Source organism: Amblyraja radiata, chromosome 1 (genome assembly GCF_010909765.2).
Source record: "Amblyraja radiata isolate CabotCenter1 chromosome 1, sAmbRad1.1.pri, whole genome shotgun sequence".
NCBI lineage: Eukaryota > Metazoa > Chordata > Chondrichthyes > Rajiformes > Rajidae > Amblyraja > Amblyraja radiata.
Genome location: NC_045956.1, coordinates 111,308,355 through 111,325,438, shown reverse-complemented (window position 1 = coordinate 111,325,438; position 17,084 = coordinate 111,308,355). Strand labels below are relative to the sequence as shown.

Below are 17,084 nucleotides of genomic sequence, written 5' to 3'. Positions count from 1 at the left end.
AACTGCTGATTCCACGGAGTGCTCGCCACTGGTAGTCACGACTGAAGTCAGAGCGGAGTGACACAAACAGGCAGCCAGCAGAAAGCAAGTGATGACTGGAACTGGGACTGGCCAACATTTTGCCCTCATGAAAAGAGAGTGGGCTGAGTTTGGAATAAATGCTGGGGAGATCAAATGCTAGGGAGCAGCAAATGTACTCCATAAGATTCAGTAACATAGACCAGTGGGAGCAAAGCTTTCACACATTGGTCATAGAAACATAGAAATTAGGTGCAGGAGTAGGCCATTCGGCCCTTCGAGCCTGCACCGCCATTCGATATGATCATGGCTGATCATCCAACTCAGTATCCCATCCCTGCCTTCTCTCCATACCCCCTGATCCCTTTAGCCACAAGGGCCACATCTAACTCCCTCTTAAATATAGCCAATGAACTGGCCTCAACTACCTTCTGTGGCAGAGAATTCCACAGATTCACCACTCTCTGTGTAAAAAATGATTTTCTCATCTCGGTCCTAAAAGTCTTCCCTCTTATCCTTAAACTGTGACCCCTAGTTCTGGACTTCCCCAACATCGGGAATGATCTTCCTGCATCTAGCCTGTCCAACCCCTTAAGAATTTTGTAAGTTTCTATAAGATCCCCCTTCAATCTTCTAAATTCTAGCGAGTACAAGCCGAGTCTATCCAGTCTTTCTTCATATGAAAGTCCTGCCATCCCAGGAATCACAAAGTGCCAGAGTAACTCAGCAGATCTGGCAACATCTCTGGAGAAAAAGGATGGATGATGTTTCAGGTCGGGTCCCGCATCTATATACCAGCATCTGCAGTTCCTTTCTACACAATTCTTGCACACGACGGTGTCAGCTTTCACTTGTGTCACCCGGCATTAACAAGTATTAAAACCCCGTCAATGGGCTTTCTGTGATGGAAGCACGGTCTAAAGGCCCAGCTGAGGGCACTTTGCTCAGCCATGGTAGGTGTCTCGTGTACCTCTAGACTTCACAGTGCTGAACACAATGGGCATCCCAGTGACAACGTGCCCCCACTGACACCAACAAGAACAATGGCCGAGAGACATGCATGGAATAGGCATGCAGTTGGCCTTCCTGAGGACACTGGGGGCTCGGTTTGTGAACTCCACGCTCTGCTCTGGAAACAAAATCAGCAAGAAACCAATGTAAACTTTCATTCTTTCAAGTTATTTCCTGTGCATTCCTCTCTCCTTACTCGTGTTCTAGTGCAGATCCTTCTCACTGACCCTCAAAACCTCACAGGAAGTTTGCATCTGTAATATTCCTACGACGGTGTGAATTAACAAAACAATCCTCTTCATTGAAAGTGTAGCCTATCCATTTATGTAAAAGAGGACTGTAGCATACTTAATATACAGTAAATAGGCAAACAAGAATACATTGCAAGATTGTCATCTGGAAGGTACACAAAAATGCTGGAGAAACTCAGCGGGTGCAGCAGCATCTATGGAGGAAGGAAATAGGCAACGTTTCGGGCCGAAACCCTTCTTCAGACTGATGGGGGGTGGCGGAGAGAAGAAAGGAAAAAGGAGGAGGAGCCCGAGGGCTGAGGAAGGGAAGGAGACAGCAAGGGCTAACAAAATTGGGAGAATTCAATATTCATGCCCGCAGGATGCAGACTCCCCAAGCGGAATATGTGGTGCTGTTCCTCCAATTTTCGGCGTTGCTCGCTCTGGCCATGGAGGAGACCCAGGACAGAGAGGTCGGATGGGGAATGGGAGGGGGAGGAAGTGCTGAGCCACAGGGAGGTCAGGTTGGTTATTGCGGACCGAGCGGAGGTGTTCGGCGAAATGATCGCCAAGCCTCCGCTTGGTCTCACCAATGTAGATCTAGAGCAGCGGATGCAATAGATGAGGTTGGAGGAGATGCAGGTAAACCTCTGTCACACCTGGAACGACTGCTTGGGTCCTTGAATGGAGTCCAGATGGAATAATCTAGAATATCTGTTTGTTTCAGTCACAGAATAATAAATGAAATTGTAAGTGCATTTGTCATCACTTTCCAAACTCAGATTCAGATGCTGAACCAATGACCTGGTTAATTGTACATGTTGCTCCTTTATTGAAGAAAGTAGCAAGCAGGAAAATACAAACCTGTCACTTCACATCAGATATGGGGAAGTTGCTGCAGTTTGTCATCAACAATTGGCTGATTGAATGTTTGGGCAAGTATGGGCTGATTAGAGTGAGTCAGCGCAGATTTGTGAGGGTTTGCTCATGTTCGGCTCATCTAGTTGGATTTTTTGATGAATCAGGAAAGACATTCTTGCCATAGAGGGAGTGCAGAGAAGGTTCACCAGACTGATTCCTGGGATGTCATGACTTTCATATGAAGAAAGACTGGATAGACTCGGCTTGTACTCGCTAGAATTTAGAAGATTGAGGGGGGATCTTATAGAAACGTACAAAATTCTTAAGGGGTTGGACAGGCTAGATGCAGGAAGATTGTTCCCGATGTTGGGGAAGTCCAGAACAAGGGGTCACAGTTTAAGGATAAGGGGGAAGTCTTTTAGGACCGAGATGAGAAAAACTTTTTTCACACAGAGAGTGGTGAATCTGTGGAATTCTCTGCCACAGAAGGTGGCTATATTTAAGAGGGAGTTGGATGTGGCCCTTGTGGCTAAAGGGATCAGGGGGTATGGAGAGAAGGCAGGTACAGGATACTGAGTTGGATGATCAGCCATGATCATATTGAATGGCGGTGCAGGCTCGAAGGGCCGAATGGCCTACTCCTGCACCTATTTTCTATGTTTCTATGAATGATGAATGGATCGAGTCCAAAGAGATCCACAATTAAGACGGAGATATAAAAAACTGCAGAAGCTGGAATCTTGAGCAAAGCACAAAGTGTTGGTGGAACTCGGCGGGTCAGGCAGCATCTGTGGAGGAAATGGGCAGACAAGGTTTTATTGGCAAATGGATGGAGTAAAGTGACAGAAGCTAGAGGTACAAAAGGGAACAAACATGTGTCTGATGAGAAGAGGAGTGAAATGTAATGTTGGGGGAAAGGTTATGGGTGGAATATCTCAGACTAGATGTCATAGCCTCAGAATTAAAGGACGTTCCTTTAGGAAGGAGACGAAGAGGCCCATTATGGGAAGAATATGAAGGCTTTGGAAAGGGCGCAGAGGTTTACCAAAATAATGCCTGGATTGGGAGGCTTTAGCTACAGGGAGAGGTTGGATAGACTTGGATTGTTTTATCTCCATTAATTATCCTTGTGAATCTTTTTGACACCGCTTACAGCTTAATCATGTGTTCTATCTCAGCAAACAGAATTGCACAATAAGTCCAAGAACAGCCTTGTGGTCAGTGTGGTACAGTTGTAACATTATATTCCAACCCTCATTCTCCATATCCAACCCCCTATGAAGTCAAGTGTGCTATACACATTCTTAGCCACCTTGTCCCCCTGTGTCACTGCTTTCAGAGAACTACTTAGGTATTTGTACCTTTGTTTCTACTTCCTGTTATGTTCAGCACTTCACGCCTCAGGCACTGCGGAAACTCACTGCCAGGGCCCTCACCCAGCCCCTCACACACTGCAGCTGCCAAGGAATTTGTAGGTAATTGTGTTCTTTGACTTCTTGTAATAAGGATATTAGGAATGTTTGTCACTGCAGATCTACTGCAGTTCGCCCAAGTAACTTGCAGTAACTTGTGCACTCATATGAACAGCAGCAAAACTGCAGTGATGAACATTCCTAATACCCTCATGTTACATGTAATGTTACAGAATCACCAGCAGATGACAGCATTAACCCAATTTATCAAATTGTGTTTTCAAACTTGCTCTGCATTCAAAACAATTGCACTGTTGTGGCACTAATAAAATATTTCACTAAATGTACAGACATCCGTGTACATTTGGACTTTGTTGCAGAGATACGATGAATCGGGGTTTCACATCCCACCCCATTTATATTCATTAGATTTCCTTATGAGATGTGAGGGAGCCATTTGGCCCATCGAGTTTATGCTGCTCTCAAAGCAATCCAATCCCGCCACTTATTTCCCTGTAACCTCGCATCTCTCTGATTCTCGTCAACACCATCCATCTATGTTCAGGATAATTTACAGTAGCCGATTAATCTACCAGGCAGTGCATCATCAAAGGAAGAAAACCACGGAGAAAACTTCACAAATACAGCACCAGACCCAAGATCAAACTCAGGTCACTGGAGCTGTGTGGCAGCAGCACAGTACTTCTGTTCTTCAGCTCCACTGTCAGAGGGTTTCAGCTACAGAGTGAGGTTGGATACACTCGGATTGTTTGCTCTGGAACGTTGGAGGATGAGGGGAGGCGATAGAAGTATATCAAATGATGAGAGGAATAGATAGGGTAGACAGTCAGAGTATATTTCCCCAGAGTGCAGATGTCCAACTCTAGAGGCCTTAGGCTAGGGTGAGAGGGGGAATGTTTAATGGAGATGTGTGGGACAGGTATTTTACACAGAGAGTGGTGCGGGCCTGGAACGCATTGCCAGGAGTGGTGGTGGAGGCAGATATGATAGAGCTGTTGAAGAGGCTTTTGCTTTTAGATAGGCACAAGGGAATGCAGGGAGTTGAGGGATTTGGTTCATGTACTGGCTGATAGGATCAGTTCAACAAGGCATAATGTTCAGCACAAACTATGTGGGCAGAACATCCCGTTCTTGAGCTATACGGTTCTATGTTCTATGTTTTACTCTATAAACAGCAGACATCTGTTGTCACTTACTTTTAAGTATTATGTTATTTTGTTTCTCGTTATTATCTTTGAACCTTCTCGTGCTTGCTAACATGGAACCTGTCTGTCCCGCAACAAGATATTGGCAGCAATGTTCCTTCCTCTACCTCTCTGTAGACCAAGACTGGTCATTTTTGCAAGGAAGCCCCAAAGCATGAAAATGAGGGGACCCTCACTGGGGACACAATGGGACTGCCCTTGGAGAATGTGTCTTTTCAAACCAGCACACCTGGGATTGTCTCTAAATGTTCTTGCATGGATCCTCCAAAGTTCTGCTGTTGAATGCAAATTAGAGCAAACTGTCTCCAGTTGCGATAGTTCACCTTATCTTAAACTGCATGCAATGCTAGCTGTTTGTCCTCATTAAACTACAGGGTTCAGTGCCAGAGTGGTTGGAGTGTAAAGAAGCTAGTGAAAGGTGAAAGTGACCACTTTTAGTAGGATGCAGGCATGTGGCACACGCCAGATCACATCCGTACCTTCTTGGGTAAATGTAACTCAGTGTACAGTGAATTGGTAAAAAAATATCCTATAAATATTTGCATCCAAACGAAAAGGTTGGATCAAAAAGTCAAAGCACGAAAGACAATGGCCCGAGCCATCTGCCTGCCCCTTTTCTGGGGTTACGTCCGTGCCTGGGTGGTACTAGAAAGGGATTACGCGCTGTCCATGGGCGCCCTGGGGGATTTCCAGGACCGCTGGGCACGAAAAACAATAAAATACCACTTCATGTTTAGTGTTACTTTATTCTGCAATAAGTTAAAAATACATAAGCTGGAGATATTTAAATAGAATTGAAAGATTGTGAAAGCCAGAGTTTGTCACAATAGTACATCAAAACACTGGGAACATTGCATTATTTATGGTTTGTGCAGAGAATCTACACCCTTGCCCAGCCATCATAGTTAAAGAAATTCATGTCACCAGAATGAGATTTTGAAAATTGCTGCAGATTTGAAATATTTGCTGCCACAGAGGAATCCTGAGAACGATGGTGGTCTGTGGATAAATAACTTATTGCATTGACCCCTGTTTAAAAGTTTCCACAAGGGGAGCATTAAGATATACAGATTGTGCTTTAATAAAGTCACAGAGGCAACCAGAATATTTAGCTCTTCGTAAATGAAATATTTATATTTTCATAAAACAAGCAAAGAGCATCACAACATCTTATCCCGATGGGTGGAAAAAGACAAGAACTAAGCAGATTACCTTAGAGTTATATTAATTTGGAAAACCATGTTCCGAGATGACTATTGCAAGTGTAGAAAGGCAAAATACCAAGGGATTTTGAACGATATTCCAAGTTCCAGCAGGAAATCCAGAAAAAAAACCCTCCTGAAATTTCTGGCAATGGTTTCATGAAATCGGTTTCAATTAGTTTAAATGGAAAATTCCACACTCAAAAAATGTGCTGCCATGAATTTTACTTGCAGCAAATCCAAGTGGCTGAATGAAAATCCATACAAACTATTTTGTCCTATGCATATCGACAAAGCTGTGCCTGATTTTTACTTCCTGTGAAAATAATTATATACCCAATGGTTGTGGGTAAATAGACTTGTGATGGCACCAGCAAATGTCAACTGCTTCATTGGATCCCTTCACTGGCAGTAGAGACGTTATATTCCCTTTGGAACACTGATGCCTAAGACAGGAATATTAATCGGTGGAAAGTCAGAGCATTAAGTATTAGTCCACAAGTCATGTTGCAGATTTATAGGACTTTAATTAGGCCACATTTGGAATATGTGTGCATAACGCCCCATAACATATCGTCCCATAACATAAGGATGTGGAGGCTTTGGAGAGGGTGCAGAAGAGGGTGTAGAAGAGCCAGAATGTTGCCTGGATTAGAGGGCATTAGCTATAATGATAGGTTGAACAAAACTTGGAATGCCAGAGGTTAAGGGGAAACCTGATAGAAGAATATAAAATTATGAGATAGGGTATACAGGCAGAACCTTCCTCCCTGGGTGGAAATGTCAAAGTCTAGAGGGCATAGCTTTTCGGTAAGAGGAGCAAAATGTAAAGGAGATATGTGGAGCAGGTATTTTGTTTTTTTTAACACAAAGTGTGGTGGGTGCTTGGAACTCGCTGCCAGGGGTCATGATGGAGGCAGATACAACAATGGCATTCAAGAGACTTTTACATAGGCACATGGATATGCAGAGAATGGAGGGGTATGGATCACGTGTAGGCAAATAAGATTAATTTAACCCAGCATCAAGCTCGGTACTGACCCTGTCTGCCAATAAGCCTGTTATGTCCCGTACTGTTCTATGTTCTACGTAAACTAAGTGAGCATTAGGTTGCACTCAATTACAACTCTCTGTTGTTTAACAAAACATTTAATGCAGCACACTTCCCACAGACCATTGATCATTTCTCTTTACACAGATGCTGCCTGACCTGCTGAGTTTTTCCATTATTTTCTGTTTGTATTGTACAAGCTCCTGATGCTCAATGTGACATAGGAGATTGAAAGAGAGTGAGCAATGCATGATTTCAAGCCACAACCAGCCTGCAATTCCACCAGCCTGCCTTACCCCATCAAATTCCTTTATTATTTTGGATAGAGTTATTCTAACTCGTGAAGTCAAAGCAAATTCACGTAAGCTATCCTCAAAGCCCTGATATAATTCTTCTGAATCTACAGTACAGTACATCATTTCCAAAGGCAAGCATGATAAAAAAAAAAGCTCACCCAGCCCTCTACAATATCAGCTAGGCGATGGACAAGTTTGATTTAGAGATACAGCGTGGAAACAGGCCCTTCGGCCCACCGAATCCATGTCGACCAGCGATCTCCGTACACCAACTCTATCCTACGCAAGAGGCATTTAGACAGGCACATGAACACAGGGGTTGAACGGATATCAACCACATGTAAGTGTATAAGATCATGAGAGGGATGGGAGGAATGGATAGGGCAAATGCACAGAGTCTTCTACCCAGTAGAGGAATAGAAAACCGCAGGATATAGGTTTAAGGTAAGGGGGGAATGATTTAATAGGCACTTGAGGGACAATATTTTTTTACACAAAGGGAGGTAGGTATATGGAATGAGCTGTGGGGAAGGTAATTGGGGCAGATACTATCACAATAATTAAGAAACATTTAGATGAGTACATGGATAGGATAGGTTTAGAGCGATATGGGCGAAAGGCATGCCGGTGGGACTAATGTAGATGAGGCATGTTGGTTGGCATGGGCAAGTTAGGCCGAAGGGCATGTTTCTACCCTGTATGAATCTATGACTATGAGGTGGAATTAGTTTAAATTGACAGTCGAAGGGTCTGTTCTTGTGCTGTACTGGTCTATGTTCTCTTGTGTTTGTCAGACACTTTGTAATAAACATAGGCTATTATCCTTTATCATCGCTATTTTATTGCATATCTTTCATTCATTGTTCTTTATCTCTCCACATCACCGTCCATATCTCTCGTTTCCCTTATCCCTAACCAGTCTGAAGAAGGGTCTCGACCCGAAACGTCATCCATTACTTCTCTCCAGAGATGCTGCCTGTCTCGCTGAGTTACTCCAGCATTTTGTGTCTATCTTCGGTTTAAACCAGCATCTGCAGCTCCTTCTTACACACGGGCTACTAATTATTATCCAGTCATTAATACAAAAACTCTATCTTTGAATTCAAATGATGTACAAAGTTAGAACTTCTACATATAAATATGACATATGTGCATAAAAAAATTATAAAAATGTATCTTGCAGTGCACTATTACTTAATATATTGTCTGCACATGGGATGAACAACAAAAAAGATCTACACACAATGCTCGCAGACGTTATAATAAATACTAAACAGCTTAAAACAAATGGAACAGTATCATATATTTTCTGACAACAGTTACAAAGAAATAATGTTGATTAATCTTTATTGATCTGATAACCTGTGTGAGATAGATAACCCTTTTATGAGAAATCATATTTTTTTAGAAAGTAGGTTTGGGATATTTCAAAACAGAATATGCTCTGCTGTAACCTTTTCATGTGCTTTTGGAAACTTGATTCCTTGGGAAGAACCAGCCTCCCCGTTGCAATGCCCACGAGGAGTTCAGAACATAATCAAGATTTGAACTTGCACCAAAGCAGCCACCTCTATGATTGAAATGAACCATCAGGCCAGGTCCAAAGCACCTCATATTTCGTTTGGACAGCTTACAACCCAGCGGTATGAACATTGATTTCTCTAATTTCAAATAACCCTTGCATTCCCTCTCTCCCCCATCCCTCCCTCCAAGGGGTCTTGCTAGTTTCACTGTTTATATCCTTTCATTATCACCTCTTCCACAGCCAACCATGGACCATTGTGGGCTCAGTTTTCTTGAGTCATCGGTTCCAACTCTGATTGATTCAGTACCTTTTCATACCTCTCATTTTCCTCTCACCTGACTCAGTCTGAAGAAGGGTCTCGACCCGGAGACGTCACCTATTCCTTTTCTACAGAGATGCTTCCTGACCTGCTGAGTTACTTCAGCGTTTTGTGTCGATCCAAGGTACATACATACCTGCCACTTTCTTTGGGCTGGCAGAAGTCACCAGATTTCCTGGCAGCTGGGAGACAAATGACAGACCTTCAGGTAGAACGGGACCAGCCCTTGGCAAGCATCCAACATAACTACCCTTCTGATCCCACTGTGAGCACAGCAACAGGGAACATTAACGGAAACACCTTGGCTGTGAATCTCTGCACATCAAGTCACATTGGCGGGATGATTATACAAAGTATGTTGGGGGAGTGATGCAGTACAGCACACTATATGGCACCACCAAATTATGGAGTAGTGCAAGGTCACATGTGGGAGTCGAAACAGGAAAAGGGCAAGTATTGGACAACAAGAGGTATGAGAGGACTCCTGGCTCCAGCAAGGTGGTAATGTTTAAACCCTTGTGGCAATCCTTCTGCTGCTTCACCCTTTAAAATAACCAATCAATGAGGAGAGAATTGTTGCTTTCAATTGTCTCCCCATTCATTAATGAGTGAGTGGTGCCAACATTAATCAGATCCTTCGAATTGTGCCCACTTGTATCCAAAATATTAATCAGTCTGAAAAAGGGTTTCGACCCGAAACGTCACCTACTCCTTTTCTCCATAGATGCTGCCTCACCCGCTGAGTTTCTCCAGCATTTTTTGTCTACTTTCAAACCATTAATCCTGTACCTCTGGTCACTCCATAGTTTAAAATATAATTTTATACAATGGTATTTATATTGTGCTTAATGTGAGCAAAATTGAAAACAATTTTGTTGCAATCTGTGATTAAAATAGTGGCTCAAGAGTACCTTTGACATTAAAATGTATACTTCAGTTAAAATCTCTGCATATTATTGTTTTTCCACTATAACACACCAGTTGCCATGGTCATAACAGAAACTGAGGAGATGAAGTTCTTGCACATTCTCTTCAATGAGTTGAACCAATTCCCCTTCCCTGAAGACGTGATAATATCTCATGAATTCTGTAGCATCTGGAATTGTCTCTTGCTTGTCATCTAAAGCCACAGTTTTGATACTTTCAATTGCAGACCTTGTTGACTCTGAGCTTTGTGTTTCTTTAAGACTGTCTCCTACAGAGTTAGTCCAACAAGGATTTAGGTCTGGTCTGTGGATTTCACTTTGCAGTCTGCCTTCTTTTTCTTTTAATGCATTTTTGGTCTCTAACCATTGTGTTTCTTCATGCCTTGGATTTTCAGAAAATACTTCCTCATCTAGACTGTCTCTCTTCACCAGCGATGGGCAATCTGCTTCCAAACTGCAGTGCCGCGATGAAGTGCTCAACTTCCCCACAGGCTGCATGTTAACGGTAGAGTTGCTCCATGTGTGCATTAGGTCTGGTGAATTTTTCATTGACTTTAGTCGTTCGATGTGCGTCTGCATCATAACATCATCAAGTGATTTGGAGAAGAACCACGAACGGAGGGATTTTCCCAGATTCTTGTAAAGTCGGTACTCTTGATCTTTGGACATTCTGGGGCAGCAATTTTCTAACAATGTTTGATTGTCACTTCTATATGGAAGTATTGTGTGCTCATCCTGTCGAAGAGGCAGCATTACACTGGTTTGATTTTGAACTGCTTTTATTAGATCTTTACCTTCTGTCTTGACATTCTCTTGATTGTTATTTTGACTTGACTCTGATGATGGTCTCGAACACAGGGATCGGTTCCAAGGAACAAAGATGTCCTGTTTTTCAAATCGACGGTACTTTTGTTCCATGGCCCACACGTAAATCATCATTTGACCTCCATGCTGCAAAGTTCTTGCCATTTCTCTAATTGCTCGGATTCGTCGGGCTTTTGTTGAAAAGTGATGAATTACTACAGGAAGACAATGATAAAATTCATTTGTGACAGTTATAATTACAGAAGATCATGTGTTGTGTTGCACGGAGAGAATAGGGACAAATTGGATAATTTTTCCAAAGTGCTGGCAGGCATGGCATGATGGCCCGAATGGCCTGCTTCTGTGCCAAATGCTTCTGTGAGCCTACTTATTTCAGGTAGTACACTGCAGTGTATTAATTTTGTTACACAAATAATTTTTTGTATCCTGAACATGCTAGAAATATTGAAGAAGTACAAAACCACATAACTTAGTCATCTCCACTCAGGATAACATGTGGGCAATAATACCATGAAACAGAGGAAAAAACAAAAGGGATGATTATAAAAACATTTGTAGATTGAAAAATCCAATGGCTTTAGCAATAGCTAAAATGGCAAGAAGCAGTGGAGCTTTCTACTTCTCTGAGATCTTCCCATCAACCTAAAAGGCACCTTCAATAGATTTCTGCAAGCCATTTTGAAACGCTGGATCAGTCCTAGGTACAAACTGTGCCATTTTTATGACACCACCGTTGTCTAAAGCAAAAAAAACCATTAACAGTTGTGCTGAAATTGCAATTGCTGGTTGTGTGCTTGGACAACAATGGTCCTTCTGCAGTTGTACAGAGCCCCTAGTGAGACCACACCTGGAGTATTGTGTGCAGTTTTGGTCCCCTAATTTGAGGACGAGCATTCTTGCTATTGATGGAGTGCAGCGTACGTTTACAAGGTTAATTCCTGGGATGGCGGGACTGTCATATGCTGAGAGAATGGAGCAGCTGGGCTTGTACACTCTGGAGTTTAGAAGGATGAGAGGGCATCTCATTGAAACATATAAGATTGTTAAGGGTTTGGACACGCTAGAGGCAGGAAACATGTTCCCGATGTTGGGGGAGTCCAGAACCAGGGGCCACAGTTTAAGAATAAGGAGTAAGCCATTTAGAACGGAGACGAGGAAACACTTTTTCTCACAGAGAATGGTGAGTGTGGTATTCTCTGCCTCTGAGGGTGGTGGAGGCAGGTTCTCTGGATGCTTTCAAGAGAGAGCTAGATAGGGCTCTTAAAAATAGCGGAGTCAGAGGATATGGGGAGAAAGCAGGAACGGGGTACTGATTGGGGATGATCAGCCATGATCGCATTGAATGGCGGTGCTGGCTCGAAGGGCCAAATGGCCTGCTCCTGCACCTATTGTCTATTGTCTATTGTCTCCATGCGGATGGGAACAGTCGCCTTTGTAAAATGAAAAGGAATTGGTCAACCTACTGAAAGAAAGGAGCAGAAAGCAATGAGGGAGAGAATGAAAGGGGAAGAAACACTTTATCATTCAAAGTGAAGGAGTCTTACCTAAACAGGTTTCAAAATTCTGACATTTCATGATGTCTGGATTACTGGAATCTATCAGAATTTAATGATTCACCAAGCTGCTGGAGTATAACACGCAAGATTTAATGAACTGAATTAGTTTTGAAAACTGTGTGGAAGTTCACCAAAGGGAAAAAAATGAAAGTGAAAACAACAGAGACAAAAGGCAGTCTCCAAGGTGGAGGATAGTGAGCGAGGGGATACAAGGATTATTTGGCATCTAAAGAAAAGGACAGATTAAGGCACAATGCAAGGACAGTGGAAATAATTGAGTGTAGAATAAGATGCCTCCTTCACAAGTACTGATCAAAAATAATAATGCAGGAATAAATCTGATGAATTGTTTCAGATCAATGCACTGCAGTTGACTGTGAACTGCCTTATTGAGAAAAGAGCAGCAATCAGATGGCACAAACACCCAAGGTCAGAGGGCAATGAGGGGAATTCCAGAACTCATGACTGACCTTGACCTTTCATTTAAATATCTTTGTGTTGACTGAAGGAGCTATTAGATCATTGGGTCTGTGTGAAATCCCTGCTCAACATTTTCTTCTAGAGTCCTCTAGACGCTTCTTCAATGGTCAGTTAAAAAATAGTCCAGTGAGGGAAGAAGCCTTTCCCAGAACAGTATCATGTTTATGCTATTTGCACAATTCAATGTCTTGACTGTAATTGCCGTTGACAAGGTCCCATACAAGGGATTAGTGTGCAAAATTAGAGCACATGGTATTGGGGGTAGGGTATTGACATGGACAAAGTACTGGTTGGCAGAGAGGAAGCAAAGAGTCAGAATTAATGGTCCTTTTCAGAATGGTAGGCAGTGACTAGTGGAGTGCCGCAAGGCTTGGTGCTGGGACCCCAGTTATTTACAATATATATTAATGATTTTGTTAAGGGAATTAAATGTGACATCTCCAAGTTTGCGGATGACACAAAGCTGGGTGGCAGTGTGAGAGGGGATCTTATAAAGGGGATGAGAGGGGATCTTATAGAAACATATAGAATTATTAAGGGTAGATGCAGGAAAATGTTCCCAATGGTGGGGGAGTCCAGAACTAGGGGTCCCAGTTTAAGAATAAGGGGTAGGCCATTTAGGACTGAGATGAGGAAAAAATAATTCACGCAAAGAGTTGTGAATATGTTGAATTCACTGCCTCAGAAGACAATGGAGACCAATTCACTGGATGTTTTCAAGAGAGAATTAGATTTAGCTCTTAGGGCTCAAGGAATCAAGGGATATGGGGTGAAAGCAGGAACGGGGTAGATGATCACCTATGATCATATTGAATTGTGGTGCTCGCTCGAAGGGCCGAATGGCCTACCCCTGCACCTATTTTTCTATGTTTCTATTTTTCTAAACAGCTAACAGCTCAAAATCATATGCTCACTCAAAAGAGACTGGGAAGTTGCACATCCATTTCAAGTTAATCAGTAGTGGAAAATTGCTTTCCTTGCCTTTTCTAGCTACTGACACAAAAATATAGGCTTTTCACTGTTTTATCCAATGAGACAAAAACTTGGAATTCAGTCTAACTTGAATGAATCCATTTGCATTGGTTTCTGCAGATGGCTTTCATCCATATTCTGTCACTGAGCATTGCGATTTTTCGTGGTCTCTATTGTAATGGTGAAAATACATTTAAAAAATAAAAATAAATCAGCTTCGACTTAGGACAATTCAAACAAGCCATGATAAAAATGTAATGAGCACACAACGTGAATTCATCGTGGCTGATGTTATGTATGCAGTTAAAATTCATGTTATTGTTTAATTTTATGTTGGCAATGATATTGCACAGCTCCCTTGAGAACCTATCTGACATATGTCCATAGTAAAGAATTATACAAGCCTCCATCTGGTGAAATGCGATGCCAGCAGTGATGACATTTGCTTCAGAGTTTAGAACAAGACTGATAGATTTTCTGGAGCTGGCCTAAGCACCTAAAGCCAAGTCTCACCAGCAGCAGCAGAAATCCCAGCAGAACAATGTCAAAGCCCGCTCCCAGTGTGATTCCCGCTAAGCTATGCCTCTGGCTTGTGCCAGGAACCTACTCAAGCCAAATGGTAGAGGGGTTTAATGAAGTGGGAGCAAAATACATTAAAAGTTATTTTTGACTTCCTTCTACTGTACATGCACCCCTGTAGATAATTTGAGCAGAGAGCCATCTCATGCTGCAATAACTCCCAGAAGAGTCTGGTGCCAGCAATCAGGTAGGATTCCACTCACGACTCATGACTCGAGCTGCTGTAGGGATGGGACAGGCCAGAAAATGGTTTTCAAGCTATAATCCAAAGGGACAGTAACTGGACAAGTGACTCCATTCCTGTGCCTGACATGTACCAGGCCAAAAGAGTCAGTGAAACCAATGGTTCTTCCTCCATGCAGGAGCTAAAACTAAATCGGAATTGCCAGTAGATAGATGTTTCGCCTTAATATGGCCTCAAATAATTGTTGCTGAATTTTCAGGCATGTCAAATGTGTCACACAATATGGATACAAGGTACTTCAGATGCTGGTTTACAACATAAGACACAAAATGCTGAAGTAAAACCAGGCAGCATCTCTGGAAAAACATGGATTGGTGACGTTCCAGGTTGAGACCCTTCTTCAGAATCTGAAATAGGATCTCGACCCTAAATGTCATCAATCCATGTTCTCCACAGATGTCGCCTGACCCACTGAGTTACTTCAGCAATTGGAGTCTTTTTTTTGTCTCAATGTCCTGTTCTTTTTCATGTAATCCAGGCGTATTTTCCCTTATGTGTAGGAAGGAACTGCAGATGCTGGTTTCTACCGAAGATGGACACAAAGTGCTGGAGTAACTCAGCAGGTCAGGTAGGAATAGGTGATGTTTCGGGTTCGGTCCAGAGAAGGGTTCCAACCCGAGACGTCACCTATCCCTTACTTCCAGAGACACTGAGTTACTCCAGCATTTTGTATATTTGCTCTTACCTCCAATGGAAATGACTGTATTAAAGCACTGATCCCTGTAGGGCAGAATGAGGTTGTTGCATACCATGACTTCATGTCCTTGCCTTTTGGCAATCTCCACCAAAGGCTTGCAATAGTCACTGCCCAGCTTGTAGGCCTGGCTGTTTACACCCAGATATTTTCCAGTCCCACATCCTGCAAAGAAGAAAAGTTGCAATCAATGGCAACACATTGGTTCTTACATGGTGCTTCGAAGGATTCAGCCTAAATGTGGTACCTGGGGCATTCCACAAGTATTCTTTGTGGAGAAGCATCAGTGACAAGGAGTGTGCTTTGGAAATACCAGGTAAACAAAACATTTTCCATCCTATCCTTTGCCCACATTGTGAAAGATCATCTTATTGAAATATGGTAATGATAATGCCAGCACACTGCACATGCAGATAAGAGAGCTGAGAGTCTGAGGGAAGTAATTAACAACAGTTTGTTTTTCCGGAGCTCCCGCAACAACAGCTGAGTCCGCTGGACTGGAGGGCGGCAGCTTCGACCACCCCGGGCCGCGGAGTTTGAACCGGCCCGTTCGCGGCGCTTGGATTCAGCCGCGGGACTGACATTACTTACCATCGCCCGGCGGGGTCACAACATCCGAAGCCTGGATCGCCTCGGCGCAGAGGGAGAATAAGGAGGGAAGAGACAAAGACTTTAAGACTTTTGCCTTCCATCACAGTGAGGAGGTGCCTGGTGAACTCACTGTGGTGGATGTTAAATTTGTGTTTATTGTGTGTTTTTGTCTTTTTTATTATATGTATGACTGCATGGCAACAAAATTTTGTTTAGACCGAAAGGTCTGAATGACAAATAAATTCAATTCAATTCAATTCAGGATGACAGGAACAGTGTTGTGATAGTGCTGGGGTCTTGCTGCAATGCCACTACACTCTCCCTGTAGACTACATTTCTGTCTTCCCCCACTGGAGATTCCCACACTGTTGTTCACCACTTCTCTCAGAATCAGCTTTTTTACCTTCATGTGCCATGTGCTGGTGATAATCCTGAATTAGTCTAGACCATTGTTGTCTCCGATGGTCTCAGAGGGAGGAACTGAGAGATTTAGTGAAAATAGACTCTGGAAAGTGAGAAAGTACACTCAAATCTTGCAATTCATACTGGCATCACTTACATCTGGGATTGGATTGTCTGATTCCCAGAAAGGCAATTACTATTGTATCTCATGGCCTTCCCATCGACAGGCAGCCTCCACTGACAACAATCCAGCTTCTGCTGAGGCATTTCAGTGGACCTGGATTGTTGAGGGGTGGGTAGCCTCAATGTGAGCGCGACCCCAGGAAGGAATCTGGTCTCTGGCTCAGTCTGGACCTGAGGAACAAGAAGGACCAGAAAAAGTTATTTTCTGCAACAACAAAAAATGGCATAGAGAGTGGATGGGTGAAAGAGGTGGCAGTGCACGGGAGGAATAGCGATTAGGAAGTTAGAAGATTCAAATAGGTCAATACTCTTTCCGAGAAACTTTTACCAAATGTCACCCAGCAAAAGAAATTGACTTCAGATTGCAAATACAGGAACAAGAGTTAGTTCAATTAAAAAAAAAAAAAAAATTGTGCTCCTTTTAACATTAAAGTGAATTTACAAGTGGTATTTACAACTCGGAAATTGGAACGGCTTATTT

At 42.8% G+C, this 17,084-nt stretch overlaps 1 protein-coding gene across 1 annotated transcript; it reads right to left on the bottom strand.

Annotated features, from left to right (window-relative positions):
• Nucleotides 1-9,198: 9,198 nt before the first annotated feature.
• trmt9b (tRNA methyltransferase 9B (putative)) lies at nt 9,199-11,089 on the bottom strand. The gene has a single exon (XM_033029177.1). The coding sequence runs from the start codon at nt 11,044-11,046 to the stop codon at nt 10,105-10,107; it is 942 nt and encodes a 313-aa protein (XP_032885068.1). The 5' UTR covers nt 11,047-11,089; the 3' UTR covers nt 9,199-10,104.
• Between the last annotated feature and the right edge of the window lie 5,995 nt (nt 11,090-17,084).